The sequence below is a fragment of the Chrysemys picta genome, chromosome 11 (genome assembly GCF_011386835.1).
Source record: "Chrysemys picta bellii isolate R12L10 chromosome 11, ASM1138683v2, whole genome shotgun sequence".
NCBI classification, from domain to species: domain Eukaryota; kingdom Metazoa; phylum Chordata; order Testudines; family Emydidae; genus Chrysemys; species Chrysemys picta.
Window position 1 is genome coordinate 72714243 of NC_088801.1, and position 21647 is coordinate 72735889.

The window sequence follows — 21647 nt, forward strand, 5'->3', positions numbered from 1 at the left end:
TCCTCCTCATACTGTGCTACACAGTGCAGCAATGTGGGAGCTGACCTTGTCTATGAAGATCGAGGCAAAAAAGCATTGAGTATTTCATCTTTTTCCACATCATCGGTCACTAAGTTGCCTCCCCCATTCAGTAAGGGTCCCACACTTTCCCTGACCTTCTTCTTGTTGCTAACATACTTGTAGAAACCCTTCTTGTTACCCTTCACATCGCTTGCTAGCTGCAACTCCAGTTGTGCTTTGGCCTTCCTGATTACACCCCTGCATGCTCGAGCAATATTTTTATACTCCTCCCTAGTCATCTGTCCAAGTTTCCACTTCTTGTAAGCTTCCTTTTTGTGTTTAAGCTCACCAAAGATTTCTCTGTTAAGCCAAACTGATCACCGGCCATATTTGCTATTCTTTCTGTACATCAGGATGGTTTGTTCCTGCACCCTCAATAAGGCTTCTTTAAAATACAGCCAGCAATCCTGGACTCCTTTCCCCCTCATATTAACCTCTCAGGGGATCCTGCCCATCAGTTCCCTGAGGAAGTCACTTTCTATGCTCGACAGAACCAAGTTAGTTGCTATGAGAATTTTGTTCAAACCACCACCATCTGTGCCCCGCAAACCTAGTCAGAACATGGTCCCCCTTTGCTCTGTGCACATGAAATTCCAACCATTACATTGTATTAACACTCCGATCGTTTGTACTAAATACACAGCAGACATCTTCATCATTTCTGTAGACCAACATACAAACGTGGGACCTGAACCTGAAATCTTCTCTCACTCAGTGCCTCTGTTGGCTGCAATAGGCGTGTTGCCTGACAAAGGACTGCAAAATCAAAACCTCTCTCACTCAGTGACCCTTCAGGAGTTCAACACAGATTCCTGCTGTAAATGAATAAATTGTAAGCACTGTACTTTTATTTTACTATTAAACATCTATATAACTCTCCTTCCAGACCTCAGTGTTAGGCACTCACGGGTAAGGACAGAGCTGGTCAAACAAATCTCATTCAACTATTGAGCCCAGCAAGTAAACTGCCTCTGACTCCAGCAGATAATTCTACGTCAGGCCATTGGGAACTATGGTGCTTGGATGTGGACATTTAAAACACAGAGCATGGCTGGTTGAACAGAGGCACCTATTCATCTGCAGACATCCAGCTCAATCCACCTTTTAAAGAGGATTTGACCTTGAATTCAGAACAAAAACTGAGAGTAACTTGGGGGAGGGGGGCAATTATCATTTCCTTCAGCCGATAATGGTGAATACTGCTAATAGTGCCAAGAAGCTCTCCATGTGCAGGAGTCCCACTGAAGTCAGATACAGCTCCACACATATTGAAGAACTGGGCCGTGGGAAAACAAAAAGCAGTGTTGAAAGATGAACTGGCACCCATACCGGTCCCATCCAGCCACTCCTCAGCGGTGAGCCAGGCTCTTAAGTTCTCCTTTTATTTAACTATGTCAATCGAAAAAAGCCCCCAGTTTGAGGCTAATTCTGACCTTAGTCAGAACGTTCATTGCTGACCAATGAGAGTATGGCTTTCACTGGCTTAAAATGATCTAGGTGTCTCAAAAGTGAAGATAGGCTGAAGCCAAAGAGTTTGGCTCCAGCTCCAAACATTCCCAAAGGTGTGCAGTTTAGGTTTGGCCCATTAGGTTGGGAAGGGCTGGCTATTGGTTGGGGGCACACTCTGCAGAGCCCACACAGTTCCCTTGAGTACAGTGGTTCAACTCATTTCTCAGCTGCGTGCTTTTAAACAATCTGGATTGTCTTCATTGGAGCCCAGGCAATGCTAATCTCCCTTAGCATCTGAAGTGAAATTGGAGCGTCAGACATGCCCACGTTCCTCCAAAAGCCGGTAAGTATAGCAGCCGGGCAGGAACACCAACTGCATTTTTCTTTGATGTTTGCCTGCTATGCTCCTAAACAGTCCCAATCAAAGAGAAACCAAGTGTTGGGATTTCCCAAATAACCTAGGGGAGTTGGGCGCTTCATTGACTGGCTGGGATTTTCAAACTTTTCTTCTGCCGCCAGGCCACACAACACAGCAGGGCACTGCCAGAGTCAGCCTGACTCCGGGTATCGATATCCATCACTGCAAATAAATGAGATGCCTGGTAAGTGCCTATGCTGCCAGCCTTTACTCAAACGTAGAGACCTTGGGCATGTAATCCTCATTAAAATCAACAGGAGTGAGACTATTTGCTTCAGGCCTGCTCATAGGAGTAAGAAGATGCAGGGTCGGAGCCCTAGATCTGAAGCAGTTCCGGCTGCCCTGACTTCTGAGGGGTGGTATTTTAAGAGGAGGGAAAGAAAGGTTTCCCTTATGCCTAACTGCTTTTTCAGCTGGGTTTTATGATCATCCAACCCCTTCAGATTCCCTTTCTGAACTGGGAGCTGCTTAACATTCTCAACTCAGCTGTTGCAACTGAAACTCTCTGGCAGGCTGTGTCATGCTGCTCAAGTGGTGGCTGGGCCTACGTGGGAGGTGCAGGAGGGGTCCAGAGAGTCAAGGTAGCAGACCCTTATAACCTTTCCCCTTCATCCCCTAGACGGTACATCTGTCAAGCCAAAGGTGCACTCCTATTTATTTGGTAATGGATTTATTTTTTTCTGAAAAAAAACATTAAGATTAAATAGCAGGGTTACAGCCACTCTGGGCATGGCAGAGGCTCATCCTGCAATGATCTTTACGCATGCAGATCTTGTGCTGGCACTTATCCTCTGGCTGCATGCCTTACACGGTACTCAAGACTGCACTGAACAACTAATAAATCACACACCATCTTCTCAACGACAGATCGTAAGTTGCCATGACCTCTTCACCAGCCACACTCAAATCCCCCAGCGTTCTGAAGGACTCCTATTACTAGAGGCGTTCTCTCCTCAGAAGAAAGCCATTTCCCCTCCTCCCCCACAGATAGTCAAATAACTCTGCAAAAAAATACATTAGTGCATCTCATTCAGAGTACCTCTGTAGTGCATAGATGTGTTCCCTCTTTGTGGGGTGGGTGCTGGGCTTCTGTCAGCCACAGTTCTCTCACTCATGACATGACAAATACCAGTGATAGCTGCATAGGTTTGTAAAAAATTCTAGAGCATGATGACACATTTTCCATTACAAAATTAATCTAAAATGACCTAGATTGCTTTGACAATTGATACCACATGATTTTGAGAACTCTCTCTAATGGCAAAATCCTCAAAGATATTTAGGTGCCTAAATCCCATTGAAAGATACCTAAATATCTTTGAGGATCTGGGCCATGGACTAATACATACAGCACAGGATCAGTATGTTTCCCTCAACACACACACACATACACACACACACACAGCTTCTGCCTGCATTAGCAGGAGTTGTGTGTGTCAGTCATGGTGAACACAATCACTTCCTTTGGGCTCTCTGAATGACTTTTGCATAGCCTTTTGCACATAACCGTAAGAAGGTCTTCATTTCTTTCTGCATCTAGGAGAAATAAAAAAAGAGTCTGCCTGGAAATAGGCCATTTTGGTTCACAAGCGTTGCCTACTTGTCTCACTTCATCACAAAGCAGGATGAAGACCAGAACATAGAGGATGAGTTCCAGCATGGTGGGTTCTTTCTGGAAATCCATGAGCAGGACGTAGGCGAAGAGCAGCAGGAAAACAATGTAGAAGATGACGTTCCAGGAGAAGACCACAAATGGGGAGGTGAAGAATGAGGCATAATACAACAAGAGCTTCTTGCTCCTCTCCACGGGCTTTTTCCTAGATAAAAAAAGGATAATCTCAAACACACATCTCTCAAGCCTTTAAAAAAATGTTCCTTGTGAAACTAAAGTAGTGACCATGCAAACATGCCTGATTTTTTAATCGAAAAAATCACTTTGAAGTGCTGTCAAATAATTATAGTCTGGGCAGCATCAGTTAAATGTCCCTGACTCATGGTACATTGGCAGGGTGGCCTATCTTGTCCCTGAAGGACCAGAGTTATTCTGTCTCTGGCTCATTCAGCCACTAGACATCTTGTTAGCAATCCCAGCCAAATGAGCACTGATGGGATCACTTGTCAGCCGGGAATTTTGCCGAGGCCATGCCTCTCCTTTCATATAGGCCACCAAACTGCTGCCAAATGGTAACAACTTGTATTGCCTAATTTCAAACTTTGTCCTCCTTGCTATCGTGCTCAGATTAATCTCCACAGCAGATGGACTCTATCAGAGGAAAGATGGATTTGCATTTAAGATACTGGAGTGGCACTTGAGAAACATGGGTCCAATTCCTAGTTCTGCCACAAAGTCCCAGCATGATTTTGGGCAAATCATTTCATCTATCCTGTGCCATATTTTTTCATCTGTAAAAAAGGAAGGACACTTCCACTTAAAAAGGCTGTTTGGGATCAGGGCCGGCTCCAGGCACCAGATACTATAATGAGGTGAGCCAGATATTAGCACCTAAATAGGTTATATAGACATGCTTCCCTTCTGTTTTTCTACCAATGAGAACCCTGTTACCTGAAGGAGATGAAACCACAGCCGATTAAAGGGAAAAGGAACAGACACAATATAATCTTCCAGTTCTTAGTGTCCCTCGAGATCTCTCCATACCACTGTTTGGAAAGGAAATTCTATAGCAAAGAGGAGAAAGATTCATCCAGGTTTTATTGAAGCAGGGTAGAGAAAGCAGAACTGTAAAATGTGTTTGATGTTTAATGCAGAAAGCCCAACAATGATTTCTACTGAAACATATTAAGTTGTTGGATTTCTGTAGCACTGGAGGACTTGGGAGCTGCAGAAATATTGAGCTACTCAGGTCAAGAGACAGGAAAGGCTACTGCATAAGCCCACTGCTCCATCTTGTGCCAGAGACTAGCATCTCCAGGATGTTCCAAGAGGTTTTGAGGCAGGAGAAACAGTTAGTTTCATTTAGCTGAGGGAGTCTTAGGTAAGGACACCACTCTGCTGAGTGCTATGCCCAAGAACACGAGCAGAGGGAGGAGATGCACTGGGAGTAAAAATCTCAGGCAGTCTCCATCAGTAGACCTTCTATGAACCCCAGCTGTAAATTAAAACTTTCCTCTCCTGGCATAACACCTGTGGGTGAATCACCACTCCCCTCCATGCATACTTTGACTCATTCAATGCATACTTTGCACGTGCAAGTTTCAAACGCACCCCTCCACCAGTTCTACAGCATGTTCCTTTTAGCAGCACAACCACCACTTTATCTGATCGTGTAGGGGAGGAAGTAATTCACAATGGCAAAGGGACAGAGTTCACGTTGCTGTGGGATGCTTCTCCGAAACGCCTGACTTCCAAACAAACGAGAGCCTCGGCCATTGTATTTCTTTAGGATAGGTGTTTTCAAACAATTAATCTATATAACCTTTAAAAAGGAAGTGAGCACAATATTTACATCGCAAGTGATCAGCGATCTTTTTCTTGTGGGGGTGGGGGGGAAGAATCACTACTTTTTAGCTTGTGTTACCTGCACTCCCGGCTGCGCAATGAACTGCTGATCTTTAGCTTCCACAGCAAGTTCCAGGCAATTGCTCCCACCCCAGGCTTCACAGGAATAAGTCAGCAGCTGTTCAGCCAGCTCTTCATCACTGCTATAGCACTCAGAGAACAGCTCTAAAGGAGAGACAGTCCCACAAGGACAGAAGGGGAAAAAGAAAGCCCGTGTCAGCCACGCACCTCTTCACTCTACCCAGATCCCTGGCCCCGTTTCACTCATGCTCGCAGAACTCAAGAGGCCGGAAATCTTGAGACTAAGGTTCGTAGCGCAACATTCACTCAGCCATTTTGCACAGCCTGTATATTTTACAATATAATCAGTGACACGTTAAGCTACATATTTAATAGGAATAGGAAATACTATGTTTGTGCAACATGACTGAGCTAATGTAGCTGCAGGAGTCAACTCATTTTTTTCTGACCGGCATATTTGCTTGTAGAATCTTCAATTTGCATTCGTAACGTTTTTGGCAATTAATGTCCAATACAAGAGCTTCTTCCCCATTTTCACAAGCGTAGATTAGAAGAGTGGACTCCAAATTTAATGTCTGCATGGAAGTGTATGGTGAAATTCAAACTGATTTGATGATTGCATATTGATATCAAAACTAGGTTGTGATTAAGCGCTGAGAAGTAGTCCAGTAAAAATGGTACCTTCTTGCTTAACACATCTGCTCCATGTGTGTGTCTAGCTACTGGTTGCGGTGATAAAAGTGAGTCTTTGTAGCACTGGACTCCCATTACCCCTGCAGAACCAACACAGCTAAAAGTGAGCAAGCTGGCAAAGTCCCTTCGGAGCTGGCAAACCCATTGCAATATAACTTGCGAACACCAGGGGGATTTTGTAGCGATGGCAGTTAGAAAAATACCCACTTTTAACCGGCACATTGGATAGAGCGTTTGAGACTGTACGCAGACAACCTCACAATTCCATTTGTCAAAAGGCCTTTGAGAGCTCAGTCCTGGGCCAAGCAAGTCAATCGCAGTTTTGCCATTAATTTCAATAGGATCAGGACTGAGCCCCAAATTCTGCTGGCCTTATTTCCATGAATAACCCCATTACTTTCAACAGGGTTACCCAAATGAGGACGGTTGGCAGCATTCTGGCCTTAATATTTTATTTTAGATAAAAATAAGGGTGAGGAGGGTTACGGGCAAGATTTTTAATGGTATTTAGGTTCCCCAAGGTGCAAATAGGTGCCCTGTAGAATTTTGAAAAGCACTTAGGCACCTAGCACCCATTGATTTCAATAGGAGTGTTTGAAAATCCCAGTAGGCAACTAAATACCTTTAAAAATCTGACCCTATAAAATTAGGCAATTTTTACAAACCCCGTACATGAAATAAAATGTTCTGACAACACCTATTAAGTATTTCAGCATAACCCATGAGATACAACCAGCTCCCCAAGTGAAAATTCAAATTCACTTGAGAACTGGGTACGTTCTTTCTGCACAAGTGTGTAGCTTTGATTTCCCTTCTTGTGTGCTGCCTTGAACCATGGTGAAAAAAAGTGTCCCCATTTCATTCTATGGGTATGTCTACACTGCAAAAAAAGAAAAAAAAAAAAAAAAGACCCATGGCAGTGAGCCTCAGAACCTGGATTGGGCAGAACGCCGCCTCATACAATCTGCCGCCCCAAGCACCAGCTTGCTCGGCGGGTGCCTGGAGCCGGCCCTGGTTAAGGTGCTGCACTGGGACTCAGAGCTGGGCTCAGCTTCCAGCCTTGACATTCATCACACACTTCCTGTAGGTGTCTGTGCAAGTTTTAAAGACACAGGCCTCATTAGCCACCACAGACCTTTTTTTTTTTTTTTTTTTTTTTTTGAGTGCTTTGCCTATCCAGGGCCAGGAGCTAGCAAAGAATTTTCTGTCTGTGTCCTCTGCTCCAGTCCACAGACACCTCTTCTTCTGTCCTCCCCCTGGAGGCTCTTGCCAGCCCAGCCAGAGGCTGTCTCTACGACATGACATCCCATAAAGCTTTCAAGGAGTACAAGTGAAAAATCTTGCAGCTCTGCGTCCGTCATTACAAGCTGCTGATCACCACCTGAACATGGTTCATGTTTCCAAGTCTGTTAACACAGGCGCTTACCTACTGCTCTCGTCTCGTATTCATTTGCCAGCTCCTCAGACTCCCCAGCAGCATTAATGTCATTCTTCACTTTTGCCAGGCTTTTTAGTAGTTTACTGGCCCCGAGTGCTGCCAAAGTGCAGCCCCTGGTCTGCGAAGAGACAGAGAATCAGGAAGTCACATGGAGCTCTTTGCACAGCATGGCCATCACCATTCTTCTCCACTGTTGGCTCAGAGCACCAACAGTTCTTCCATGCAATGTGAGGATGTGTTCCACTGCTTAATGACCCACAGGCTTCTTCCACCACCCCCTTTTACATCATTGCTTTGTCTTTCTTGCCTTGTTTGTTTGTTCTGGAGGTTCATTAGAGGCTGGCAAATAGAGCCACGTTGTCAGCAACGGAAAATGAAGATCCAGATCCACAAAACAAGCATAGTCCAACACTCAATGCAACACCATCACACCAGGTTGTAACTGAACTATTCTAGGCACAAGGTGACTCATTTTGTCTCTATGGTTAAAATCGCCTTAAAACCCTCTCCAAGGTGTCAGAAATTTAGACACGAGTCCTGGAGTCAGATGTTTAGAATGCTCTCTACAGTCCTACACTACAGCACACTCACCTGGACACCTCCTGATCCCTGCTGAACTTGCCATGGCTTGGCATGGGCACAGGAACCTGTATTAGCAGATTGGGTGCTCAGCTTAAGACACACAGGACAAAAGAATCAGGAGTATCCACTAAATTTCAGGTGCCTCCATTTTTGAGTGCCCAGTTAGATAACCAAGAATTAAGGAACTAGGGCAAATTTTAGACTATGACCAGTCAGTCTTTGGGACTGGATCACTTGCTGATTAACTGTTCTGTTCATTCCCACTGGGGCACCTGGCACTGGCCACTGTCAGAAGACAGGATACTGGGCTAGATGGACCTGAAGCCAATATACAGTTTTGGTTTCCTTAAAAAATATGCCTCTCTATTTTTCATTGGAAGTAGAAACTAGATCAAACCATATGCCTGGATCACATGATCTTCATACTGTGAAGAGGGAGGGGGTTCATAATCCAAACATGGGCCCAGCTATGAATTTCACAGCTAGCACCTTTCAAAGGCTGAATCAACCCCTCCCTCAAACTTTAGGTGAGGAGAGTGTCTTGAAATCCATATGTGGATCCTAACCCAGATCCAAATTTAGTAACTCAGACCCATTTAGTTAGAAGATTGAGAGAGGAAAAATTGTAAAACGTTTTAAATCGGTAGCTTATCTATCAGGCATTTGAGTTCCCAGATGGTTACTCTGGGGAGGACAGAGGGCAAATGTTTGCAAAGGCTTAACATGCCACGATAAATACAACAGTGCTGGGGGAAAGGGAAAGGGAAAGAACCCTACCTGTTCCCAAATGACTTTGGATAACTCCTTCTTGTTCTGAAGAACTGACCAGATAAAGAGAGCTTGCAAGGGATGCCTTGTAATAGAAGATTCATCCTGGCAGGAAGTAAAGGCACTATCTGTTCATTGACCTTGGTTTTATTTTTTAAATCAAGTAGATATTAGGTTATTACACCTCTTAAACTTGGCTCCCTGGTTTGTTCTCTCTGCACTGCTGCCCAGCAACCTTAAGGCCGCTCTAAGTTGTGCTGAAGAACGAGCTGGCTCTCAGCTGCTCCCAAAATGGAAAACAATAGCAAGGCAGCAGAAAATCATCTTTGCTCCCACGCTGCTCGTGCGCAGAGCGTAGCTTAGCCAGCCTCGAGGATATACACATGGCTTCATAGCTAAATGCCATTTTTACAAGGAGATGAATGATAGGTGGAAACACCCCCATTCTATACCTTTTAGTTAAGCCCTGAGTGTTGAACCAGACCTCTTACCATAAACTTGAAAATATTCTGATAGTAACAACTTCCATTATTTTATTTCGTTTTAATATAGCATGCATCCATTTATGACACTCAAAAGTTCTAGCCTGCCAATAAAATTATTACTGGACATTAACTGCCATGCAGCAAGAATAACTCAGCAGAAAATGGAGAACAAAGTGTTCTTTGAAGATTTCAAAGCCAACTAGGGGATTTAAAGAGACAACTCATATTAATTTTAATGGGAGTTGTGTCTCTGAAGTCCCTCCTCTTCTCTGCCTGTGGGATACCAGATGCTTAGTCTCCTGGGGACTGAATTGCTTTCTTTTAACCTGAGTTATTGAGTTAAATGTAGGGGAAACGGAGTGAAACTTAATCACAGGGAGATGTGGGGAAGAGGGTTTGCAGTGTAGACATATCTTAAAAAAGAAAATTCTCTATACCACCCCACTTGATGTCCTGTATCCAGCTGTGGCCAATCCCTGTTGCTTTCAGAGGAAGGTGACCAAACCCAGAATACAGTTGGCCAAATGTGCATCAGGGAAAAAAATTCCATCCTGACCCATGCAGGTGTCTGGCTAAAGCCCTGAAGCATGAGATTTGACTCTAGTTATTGTCTTAATGCAGAGCTGCTGGCATTATGAGCATGAAGACTGCAATGCAGAGCTTCTTGTTCTCTCCATGGCTCATGAAGAAAAAGAATGTACAGGGAATCAGATTCACAAATGCTAATGCCAGAAGGGGACCTTCTAGTCCAATTATCCTCCATGCACAGGCCTTGGAAATTCCAGTTCTGTAACTCAGGTCTGCATTAAAGGCCTGATCCTGCCCTATTGTAAGCCATGGAGAGGCTGGTGGTACATGGCAATGGAAGTAGGAGTAGGCAGACCCAAAAGTAGCATGGGACCCAAGGGGCTAGAACGATGCTCTCGAAGTATTGAGTTAAGTTGTCTGGACAAGCTGGTTTCTTGTGCACTGTCACGTTTTCAAACTTTTTCTTCCCAGTAACATAAAAAACAATTTCCATTTCCTTCACTGAGCCATTTTCAATTGAAAGCTCTCTCATCCACAATGATATGAATTTGGGGTTCTTTGTAGGCCTTCATTACAACATATTTTAAAACTGCTCTGAGATCACCACAGTATGGAACCATGACCCTCACACAAAAGACTCACGTATTCTTCTAGCACTTGAGCAATGCAAAGATCCATGCCGTAGATTAACATGTGGAATGCATCAGTACCTTCAAGGCCATTGCACTCCGCACAATTTGTAGCATTTTTTAAACAATTGAAATACAAATTCATTTCTGTTATAATGGCAATAGGGAAGACAATTCTTTTCCTACTAAGGAACACATGGCTAGATAACTGATTGGTTACTTACCAACAGCCGTATTTCTGTCTCATCCTTGCCGTTCTTATCCTCTTTTTTGATGCTTCTTCGGAAGTCCTCAACCATCTTCCACACAAATGTGAGGAGTGCATCATTGTAGGAGTTCTTAGCAATCTGCAGGTTCTTAAACACCAGGCTGCTAAAGTTGTTGGAGAAAAGCTCTGTAAGGACCTCCTTGCTAAGAAACTTCCTCAGGTTCAAGCCATTCTCCAGAAAGAGGCGAACAAATTTGGGCCGGTCCTTGATAAGAGCTATAAACATGACATCCTGAAGGTCTGCAGACTGGGGAGAAAACGAGGAAAAGCCAGGTATTATCACAAGGCCAGCTGTGGATGGCTGAGCAGAATTCATTGTCCCCTATCCCTCTGCTGTTGCTCACATGTTTTGTTATGGATAAATATTGGTCACATTTTGCCTTTGCTCCACATTTCCTTCAGAATGCAGCCATGGCTGTGCTTTGGGAAGTGACTGAAATAAGCATACCTAGCTATTCCATGTATAGGCTTCATCAAGAATTTCCAGATACCTTCTGCGCTCTGCCCCCAAAATGCCCAAATCTGACTCTAGAAGGTCCATTTCTAGAAAGGGTGGTTCAGTCTCTGGACTCTTTCAAGCCTTGACCTCTGCTCAAAGAGCAAAAGATAATATTAATCATCAGCTAACATAACAACCACCATTGTGGCTGACAAGGAACTGGAGTGAGACCATCAGTTTCCAAGCAGTCGAGTAACCTACCTGAAGTAATGGTATATTTCATACCCAGGTAAGCTGTGACACTGCAGTGCCATCATAGCAATGGGTTTGCCATGTTAGAATACCCTTGTCTGACAGGTTAGTGTATTTTAAGCCTATACATTCTGCTCACTTCAGAATGAGCTGGAATGGAATTGTTATTTACAAACATCAGAATAGCGATGCCCACGTAAATGGTGCAAGTAAGAATTTCACTCCTTGTCTCCGCCAACCCCACTAGCTGTGCCAAGGTGCAATCTTTGACTACCTCCCAGCGCCGGTCATTGGTGAAGATCTCATCACTGGCCAGGTCCAGTTGGTTCCACTCCAACAGCAGCTGCAGCTGCCCATTCCAGTTATCTTTATCCTGTTCATTGGTACTGAAAGCTGGAGAAGGAAGAGTCAGCTAAGTAAAGACTGGAAATTGGAGAGCACCTTGGCTTATATTCTACCATCCCTAACTCTCTCCCCATCCCAGCCACAAAAGAAGCCTCTATTGTCTGTTTTTAATGGTCGCTTATAGCTTTAACAGAGCTTCAGAGGTTGTGCACATTTTAAAACACATATACCTATGTGGTATGTATATACTAAACTGCACTTAAAATGACACGGATTGCATTACCTGAAGGCAGATTGTCCATGTAACTACCCAGAGCAAGCCTGTGACCCTAAGAGCATCAGGTAGTGAGTTTCAGAGGGCCTGACCAGTTCAGTGTGCCCCAATTCACTTATGTCAATCTGTATCTAATAGGTGTCATGTAAAATATCATTGGAAAACCAATGATACACACTGACCAGTAATATTCTTGTGTTGTCTATGTAGGGTAAACTCCCAAAGGACTGGACAAACATGAAGGAAATATGGAACTAAATGTGTTTGAACCAGAAAAGTCTGGGGAGTGGGCAAACTGGTTTTTTCCAGACAAAGGAAAGGTCGCTGCCTCTATCCAGGTGCAATCACAGACAACAGGCAATCATAGTCACGTGGCCATTCACTGGCATATCAGCACATGCAGGACCGATCAATCTGCATTACAGAAAGCATCAGCAGGGAAGAAACCAGCACGGAACCTTCCCCATCAGACTCCCTGGCACATTTCCTCACTGCGGGGGCACTGGACTTTGAGAAGGGCACATTTCAAAAGTTCGGTCTACTAAAGAAGAGAGAGGCAAAGAACCCCAAGTTATCTTACATCTAAGACATAAAAGGAACCGAGCACTTTGCGGGAGATCCTGACCACGGGGATGGTCAGACCATCTTGCTGACAGGAAGTGCGATAAGAATCTTACCTGGAAGCAAGGCTGTCCTTTCATTAAGTCTTAGTCACTAGAAAGTATTTTTTTCATTTTTATTTGTTTTTAATTATTTCTGACTTTAGCCCTTATACTTGACCTCACTTAAAACACCCCTTTTTGATTAAATAAACTTGTTTTGTTTTTATTTTAAATCAACCAAGGACCATGTTTGATTTGAAGTGATGAATAGCTCCAGTTAAAGCAACAAACTGCTGTGCTTTTGTCTCTTGAGAGGAGCAACAGACCTCAGTACTCCGAGTGTTTTAGGAGAGGGGACATTTCAGGGCAGATGGTTTTGGGGAAATTCAGGACTGGGAGTGTGTTGGGGTCACAAAGTCATAACCAAGGCTGGTGGAGACCCAGGGAGGGGCTGTTGTAGGCAGGCTGCTGGGATCAGTACTGAACTAGGGCCGCCCAGCACTCAGACACACACTCAGGGAACTGCATGCTTGTCTGCTGGCTGTTGGTGTCTGGGCTCTGAACAATAGCAGCAGAGCATTTAAGGGTAACAGGGCAGGCAGTGACACAACCTCTCACTGATTAGGACTGCATCCCAGAATGTGGCCTCTGCCTGCCCACATGTAATGTAAGTGCTGCCTCTCTGGCACTATCAGTCACCCAGTAACCCACGCAAATTCCTCCATGGGTGCTCCACGCAGAAGGAGCTGCCCAGAGTTTGGGAGAGGATGTAGGAAGGGAGAAGGGGGCAACCATGCCTCGGGGCATTGACCCAACAGATGAGTTAATATCTCTGGGTCCCCTCTCTAGTTGCAACTAAGCAGTGAGTGACCCCAATTCACTCAATGGAGTCAAACCCTTTCCAGAGCCACCCTGAGGGGACTGGTAGCAGGAAGCATTGAGGGAACCCCATTCTCCATTCACACAGGTGTAAAATCAATAGAGTTTAATTTATACACTAGTGGGACTATGAGGAGAATCTGGCCCCAGCACATCTCACTGCAGTGATTAAATGGAATTTGCAAGTAAGAAGGATCAGGTAGCACCATGAGCATTAGTGAGATGAACTCTTAATTGGCCATCACCTCATTGCTGACTGTCAAAGTTCTCTCTCAGCCAGTGCTCTCAAGCCTTTTTATTGTGAGTTTTACACCACAAGCTGCTGAGTAATCCATCTACTAAAGTATAATTGGAGAAACCCCTTGTGTTGGTTTTCAGTCATTTCCTAATATGCAGAAAACACTCCATACTATGCCAAAGTCAATGTTTTAGAGGGTCTAATTGCTCAGTATTTGCGGGGGGCTTCCCTCTCCACACTGGAATTACCAGTTCTGAGATACTCCAATACTCTGACTTGCTTCAGTAAGAGTATGGAACCACATTCTCTTCTGCTACAGCCATACAACTGCCAGGAGAGGGTACCAATGTAGGATGGGGCAAGAGGATAGTCTCCTGTTCTCAATGCTTGTTTCTCGTATCCAAGGTGTACGCGCCATCTCCCCATGAATTTAACTCCCATTACCATCAATGGCAGTCCAAACTGGGACTTCCTTTAGGCGCCTTTGAAAATTCCAGCCTCCGCGGAGATGGTCCAGCAGATAGGATTCATGCATGACAGGATGGGGAGCTAAGGCACAGATAGACTTGTCCAGGGAATTGAATCCAGGTAGCCAGCTTCCTAGGCTAGTGCCCTAGCCGCAGGGCCATACTTGTACTAAGAGCAAAGTGAAATCAAAGCCAATGGGCGAAAGCTCAGTGCTCACCTTTATACAGTGCAAACGAAATGGCATTGCTCACGATTTCATCTCCAGCTTCTTCTATTTTAATAACAGTTAGCAGGTGAGGGTTTTCCAGGATTTCTTTGATCTACAAAAAAAAAGAAGTCCAATTCTAAAGCTCTCTCAGGACTTTGTGGTTTATCTGCGCATGTCCCTTTGGGGAATGTCCCGTCATACAGTATTATTCACAGAGCTGTTTATCGTAAGCCCTCTCCCTACATACAAACTATATAAAATGAGAATTTCAGCGATTAAGTTCTAATAAACTCACAGTAGTTCAAATTAAAAACAGTTAGATTAATGATCCTTTAACATATGGCAGTTTCTTGTCATTCCCTTCTCCCACACACACAGACACAGAAAATGATGACCAATTAGGTAATTCTCATTAAATTAAAAACTAACAAGGAATAAATCTCAGATACCGTGTTAGTGCCAATTCCCAAACATCTAGAAGTTTATATGTTAAGGAAAAGTTTATTCTGGCCACTTTGCCTAGTCTAAAAACAGAGCTTATGTTCTCACACCATCACGCTTTATGAAATTTCCTTCTTTCTGGCAAGTTAGAAATCTGAGGGACTGTAAGGAATTTGTGTTTACACTTTCAGCCTCTGAATGAACCAAGAGAAGCAGAGGCATGTGAAACAAAGTAGAAATGAACCCAAACCACAAAACGCAGATCCAGAACTGGACCGCAAATGTCTTCCAGTTCAATTTGGATTCCAGGCTTTGGTTCATCCAACTATAAATATACAGGGCCAGATGTGAAATAAAGATCCATATCTAGATTGAACTTTCAGGCAACCCCAATGTTCAGTTCTATTTGGGAGTTTTGAATCATGGATAATGCTGTTTAGATATATATAAACCCCCCCACTGAAGTAAGGTTCATGGTTGGTTTTAGTTCTGGCCAAAGGGGCAGTTTTGGTTCTGACCTGCGGGGTGGATGCCACATCACTGTTAAGAGAATGTAATTTCTCTCCAGCTATTAAGAATCCACCATGCCTATCAGTTCTCTTGCTTCTCAGCATAGCCATGAGCTGGGTTCAAGAATAAATTCCCACCTCTGCCATCTCTGGGATGGTATTGCATAATTTGGTGCATTATAAAAGGTTAAACCTTCCTTTAATAGCAACCAATATATGATGTTTTAAAGATGATACTGCACAAGACAGGCAGTTGGTTTGCTCCATCATCTTGTGATATGCATAAGCCCTGGGACACATCCTATGCAGAACAACCACCTTGCATTGCAGTCTAGATAGAGAGATTCATTCCCCGCATCATGGCATTCTCAGAGGGACACAGAATTGTAAATGGTACATAATAGTCATTGCAAGAGTTCAATGGAGAAGTTTTGTTGCTTGACTCTGATGCCCAGCTTTGTAAAGATTATGTTCTAGGGCATTCATTAAAAAAATCAAATCAAATCATGATGAAAGTGAAGCTAAGAAGAAGAAAAAATAATCAGAAAGAGTACAGAAAGTAATGGCACATTTTCCATAAACTTAACATTAGGAATTTTAACAGATGTTCTAACAAGCAATCATACCCCCACTAAGATGATCACAGCCATAAAATAATTGACCAACTGAGAGATAAGGAGACCCTGTGATGAAGCACTGGGAAAAGAAATTGAGAAAGCCAATTACCCCATGATAATGGCTCCTTGTGTGAGTGCTATTATGCACTGCATTTCTAAAAATAACTAAACATTAAGGTTTTCATCAACTCAGTTTTTCCTACCACTATTAAAGAGGGTAGAAACACAGCTGAAACAACTCAGCCTGCTGGTTAGGTGGCAAGGGAATCACATTTTTATCCTGAGCATGCCAACGTCTCCAAGTTGGCAGCACTGCAGACACAGCACCTCCAGGCCCTGGAGCATCATGGCATGAAGGCATAAGCCTCGTAAAGCACCCCATAGTGATGGCTAGTGTCCTGAGGCTCTCTCTCTTGTGTTCAAGTAGCAAGGGAAAAGCAAATCTGCTGGTATATGACAATGTTAATTTTTTTATCTGCACCCAATGAATAGTAGTAGTGAGCTTATACTTCACGTAGTCATAGAATATCAGGGTTGGAAGGGACCTCAGGAGGTCATCTAGTCCAACCCCCTGCTCAAAGCAGGACCAATTCCCAACTAAATCATCCCAGCCAGGGCTTTGTCAAGCCTGACCTTAAAAACCTCTAAGGAAGGAGATGGTTGTCTGTGGTGTATTGCTGTGATGAAAGACTGGCCAGTGTGCATACAAAGTTAGTATTAGGAAGAACAGGAGGACTTGTGGCACCTTAGAGACTAACAAATTTATTAGAGCATAAGCTTTCGTGGACTACAGCCCACTTCTTCGGATGCATATAGAATGGAACATATATTGAGGAGATATATATACACACATACAGAGAGCATAAACAGGTGGGAGTTGTCTTACCACCTCTGAGAGGCCAATTAATTAAGAGAAAAAAAACTTTTGAAGTGATAATCAAGCTAGCCCAGTACAGACAGACAGTTAGATAACAAGTGTGAGAATACTTACAAGGGGAGATAGATTCAATGTTTGTAATGGCTCAACCATTCCCAGTCCTTATTCAAACCGGAGTTGATTGTGTCTAGTTTGCATATCAATTCTAGCTCAGCAGTTTCTCGTTGGAGTCTGTTTTTGAAGTTTTTCTGTTGTAATATAGCCACCCGCAGGTCTGTCACTGAATGGCCAGACAGGTTAAAGTGTTCTCCCACTGGTTTTTGAGTATTTTGATTCCTGATGTCAAATGGGAATGGTTGAGCCATTACAAACATTGAATCTATCTCCCCTTGTAAGTATTCTCACACTTGTTATCTAACTGTCTGTCTGTACTGGGCTAGCTTGATTATCACTTCAAAAGTTTTTTTTTCTCTTAATTAATTGGCCTCTCAGAGGTGGTAAGACAACTCCCACCTGTTTATGCTCTCTGTATGTGTGTATATATATCTCCTCAATATATGTTCCATTCTATATGCATCCGAAGAAGTGGGCTGTAGTCCACGAAAGCTTATGCTCTAATAAATTTGTTAGTCTCTAAGGTGCCACAAGTCCTCCTGTTCTTCTTTTTGCGGATACAGACTAACACGGCTGCTACTCTGAAAAGTTAGTATTGCTAGCTACAACCCAGTCTAGAAGAGGAAGGGGGAAACTTGTCCATGGCACTGTTAAGCCTGAAAGGAGGGGAAAGTAAGCGAAGGAACTTAAGCAATGTTATAAATTTAACATAGTAAGCTTGTTGCCTCAAGAAAATCTATGGAAAAAGAACAGAATGATATTGTGTCAGCTTGGAGAAATTCACCAGTTATAGTGTTGTTTAGTGAATGGTTGTGTCAGTCAACCCACACCCCAGCATTTTTCTTCTTTACAAAGCTTACATAGGAGCTGCCATGCTCATCGGATCAAAGGTTCCAAGACCAGAAGGGACCATTGTGATCATCTAGTCTGACCTCCTGTATAACACAGGCCAGAGAACTGTCCCAAAATAATTCCTAGAGCAGAGTTTTCAGAAAAACATCTAATCCTGATTTAAAAGGGGTCAGTGATGAAGAATCCACCATGGCCCTTGGTAAGTTCTTCCAATGGTTAATTATTCTCATTGTTAAAAATACACGCCTTATTTCCAGTCTGAATTTGTCCAGCTTCAAATTTCTTTCTCTGCTAGGTTGGAGAGTCCACTATTAAACGTCTGTTCCCCATGTAGGTACCTATAGACTGTGATTCTATAGTCATCCCTTAACCTTCACTTTGTTAAACTAAATAGATTGAGTTCTTTGAGTCTATCATTGTAAGGCATGTTTTCTAACCCTTTAATCATTCCCGTGTCTCTTCTCTGAACCTTCTCCAATTTATCAGCCTCCTTCTTGAATTGGGGGCACCAGAACTGGACACAGTATTCAGCAGCAGTCACACTAGTGCCAAATAGAGAAATGAAATAACCTCTCTGCTCCTACTCGAGATTCCCCTCGTGATACATCCCAGGATCACATAGTGTCATATTGGGAGCACATGTTCAGCTGATTATCCACCCCTCTCCCCAAAACTCACTGCTTCCCAGGATAGAGTCTCCTATCGTCTAAGGATGGCTGACATTCTTTGTTTCTAGATCTCTGTACTTACATTTAGCTGTGTTAAAGCACATATTTCTTGCTTGTGCCCAGTTCACCAAGCAATCCAGGTCACTCTGAATCACTGACCTGTCCAGTTCATTTTCACTCCCCCAATTTGAGTCATCTGCAAACTTTATCAGTGACAATTTTATGTTTTCCTCCGTGTCATTGATAAAAATGTTAAACAGCGCTGGGCCAACAACCGATCCCTGTAGGACTGTACTGGAAACAAACCGGCTTGATGAGGATTCCCTGTTTACAGTTACATTTTTAGACCAGTATCCTACCAAGAAAAGCAGCTAGTAGCCGACACTTCAGATGAAGGTGTAAGAAATCGTGTAGTAAGTAGTTATGGGATAACCGGCCCTTACTTGAAGTTTCTTCCTAACCTCCATTGATTAGTGTTTGGCTTGAGCCCTGAAACATGAGGGCTTACATCCTTCTAGCAGCATTTTGGGCTGTATAAGTAGGAGTATTGCCAGCAGATCAAGGAACGTGATCATTCCCCCTCTATTCGGCATTGGTGAGGCCTCATCTGGAGTACTGTGTCCAGTTTTTGGCCCCACATTGCAAGAAGGATGTGGAAAAATTGGAAAGAGTCCAGCGGAGGGCAACAAAAATGATTAGGGGTCTGGAGCACATGACTTATGAGGAGAGGCTGAGGGAACTGGGATTGTTTAGTCTGCAGAAGAGAAGAGTGAGGGGGATTTGATAGCGGCTTTCAACTACCTGAAAGGGGATTCCAAAGAGGATGGATCTAGACTGTTCTCAGTAGTAGCAGATGACAGAACAAGGAGCAATGGTCTCAAGTTGCAGTGGGGGAGGTTTACGTTGGATATTAGGAAAAACTTTTTCACTAGGAGGGTGGTGAAGCACTGGAATGGGTTACCTTGGGAGGTGGTGGAATCTCCTTTCTTAGAGATTTTTAAGGTCAGGCTTGGCAAAGCCCTGGCTGGGATGATTTATTTGGGGATTGGTCCTGCTTTAAGCAGTGGGTTGGACTAGATGACCTCCTGAGGTCCCTTCCAGCCCTGATATTCTCTGATTCTATGATTCTTTAAGCACCTTGGTATTTTACATTTTAATCCTCATTATAGTAACCCTTGGTGTTCTTGTTATTCAGATAAGCATCCCATCTTTTTAAAATCCTGCAAGCTCTTGGCCTCAAAGGTATCTTGTGGCAAGGAGTTGCACAGGCTAAATGTGCTCCGTGAGAGAAAGTGTTTTCGTATTTATTATAGGAAAGCTCTTTAAATGTTTTAAATACTTTGGTGCTTAACTGTAGCCCTTTCCTCACCTGATCCCCCTTGTGACAGGTTCGGTCACAGAGACTCCCCTCGAGACTGTCACTTGATGAGCTGGGATACCACGGAGAACAACCCTCCTGCCAGAAAAGGCGCCCCTCCACTCCTGTTTTGCCGTGTTAGACACTCCCGTCAGCTCCAGCACAGACCCAGAGGTTGGGCCATGCCTCTCTGCAGTTCACCAAAACTGAGATTCACTCAGCCCAGGGGCTTCTCAGTTAACAGGGACTTTTCCAGCACCCAGTGTTCAGCCTTTCTGGGAGCCTGAACCCCAAATAAATCCGTTTTTCTCTGTATAAAGCTTATACAAGGTAATTTCATAAATTGTTCACCCTCTATATCACTGATTGAGAGATGCACAGCTGTTTGCTCCCACAGGTATTAATCACTTACTCTGGGTTTATTAATAAACAAAAGTGATTTTATTAAGTATAAAAAAGTAGGATCTAAGTGGTTTCAAGTAATAATAGCCAGAACAAAGTAAGTCACAAAGCAAAATAAAACAAAACACACAAGTCTAAGATTAATACATTAAGAAACTGATTACAGGTAATATCTCATCCTCAAAGATGTTTCAATAAGCTTCTTTCACAGACTAGTCTGGGCCCAATCCTTTCCCCTGGTACAGTCCTTGTTAGTTCCAGCAGACATCTCAGATGGTAAGCAGGGGTTTTCTCATGACTGGCAGCCCCCTTTGTCCTGCTCCACCCCCTTTTATAGCTTTGGCACAAGGCAGGAATCTTTTGTATCGCTGGGTCCCCACCCCTCCTTCTAAATGGAAAAGTACCAGATTTAAGATGGATTTCCTTATCAGGTGACATAGTCACATGTCACTGTAAGACCCCTAGTCTCCATTCTTCCTGGATTGGCCCACATGTACACAGGAAGTCTTGCAGGTAAATAAACCATTTACAACCAATTGTCCTAGTCAATGGGAGCCATCAAGATTCTAAGCCACCATTAATGGCCCACACTTTGCATAATTACAATAGGACCTCCGAGTTATACTTCATATTTCTAGTTTGAGATACAAGAATGATACATCCATACGAATAGGAGGAACATATTCAGTAGTTTATAACCTGTTTTATGATACCTTACAAGAGACCTTTTGCATAAAGCATATTCCAGTTACATCATATTCATAAGCATACTTCCATAAAGCATATTGAGTGTAATGTCACACCCCTCTCCTTTCTGTCTCATCAACACTATGGCAAAGCATACACCTACCCATCTGATCCAGCTTTCAGTCTCCTCTTCCGTGAGTCTCGAAACGGTGTGTGGCAGGTATCGGAGCAACCTCTCCTTGACAGATGAAGAGGCTAGAGTGCCTTCTGCCTCCACTAAGCTCGCTATTACATCAGCAATCAGACCTGAGCCCTCCACTACTATGCAGGGAATTTTACTCTTGATGGCAACATTGATAGCCTAGGAAAACACAACAGAGAGGGACAGAGATAACTGATTAATAAAGGCTCAGGCTATTTGAAGTCTACTGTTCAGTAACCAAGAGAACAATTTTTGGTATGGTTTGTGTGCAGGCACTGCAGAATTCCCCAGCTCCAGCCAAATATTTTCACTATTACCAACAAGGGATATTACAATACCAGTTCTTTACAATGGCCTCTC

General features: G+C 43.5%; 1 protein-coding gene across 1 annotated transcript in view; it reads right to left on the reverse strand.

Annotated features, from left to right (window-relative positions):
- The window catches only part of TRPM8 (transient receptor potential cation channel subfamily M member 8), a 100994-nt gene that overhangs the window by 43149 nt on the left and 36198 nt on the right, over positions 1 to 21647 (reverse strand). Inside the window, exons 9-17 of the mRNA XM_008172588.4 lie at positions 21249 to 21446; positions 14571 to 14673; positions 11822 to 11940; positions 10813 to 11103; positions 8956 to 9051; positions 7585 to 7714; positions 5464 to 5609; positions 4491 to 4603; positions 3528 to 3744 (exon numbers count right to left, since the gene is read on the reverse strand). Coding sequence (XP_008170810.3) covers positions 3528 to 3744; positions 4491 to 4603; positions 5464 to 5609; positions 7585 to 7714; positions 8956 to 9051; positions 10813 to 11103; positions 11822 to 11940; positions 14571 to 14673; positions 21249 to 21446 — 1413 coding nt within the window. The remainder of the gene's footprint in view (positions 1 to 3527; positions 3745 to 4490; positions 4604 to 5463; positions 5610 to 7584; positions 7715 to 8955; positions 9052 to 10812; positions 11104 to 11821; positions 11941 to 14570; positions 14674 to 21248; positions 21447 to 21647) is intronic.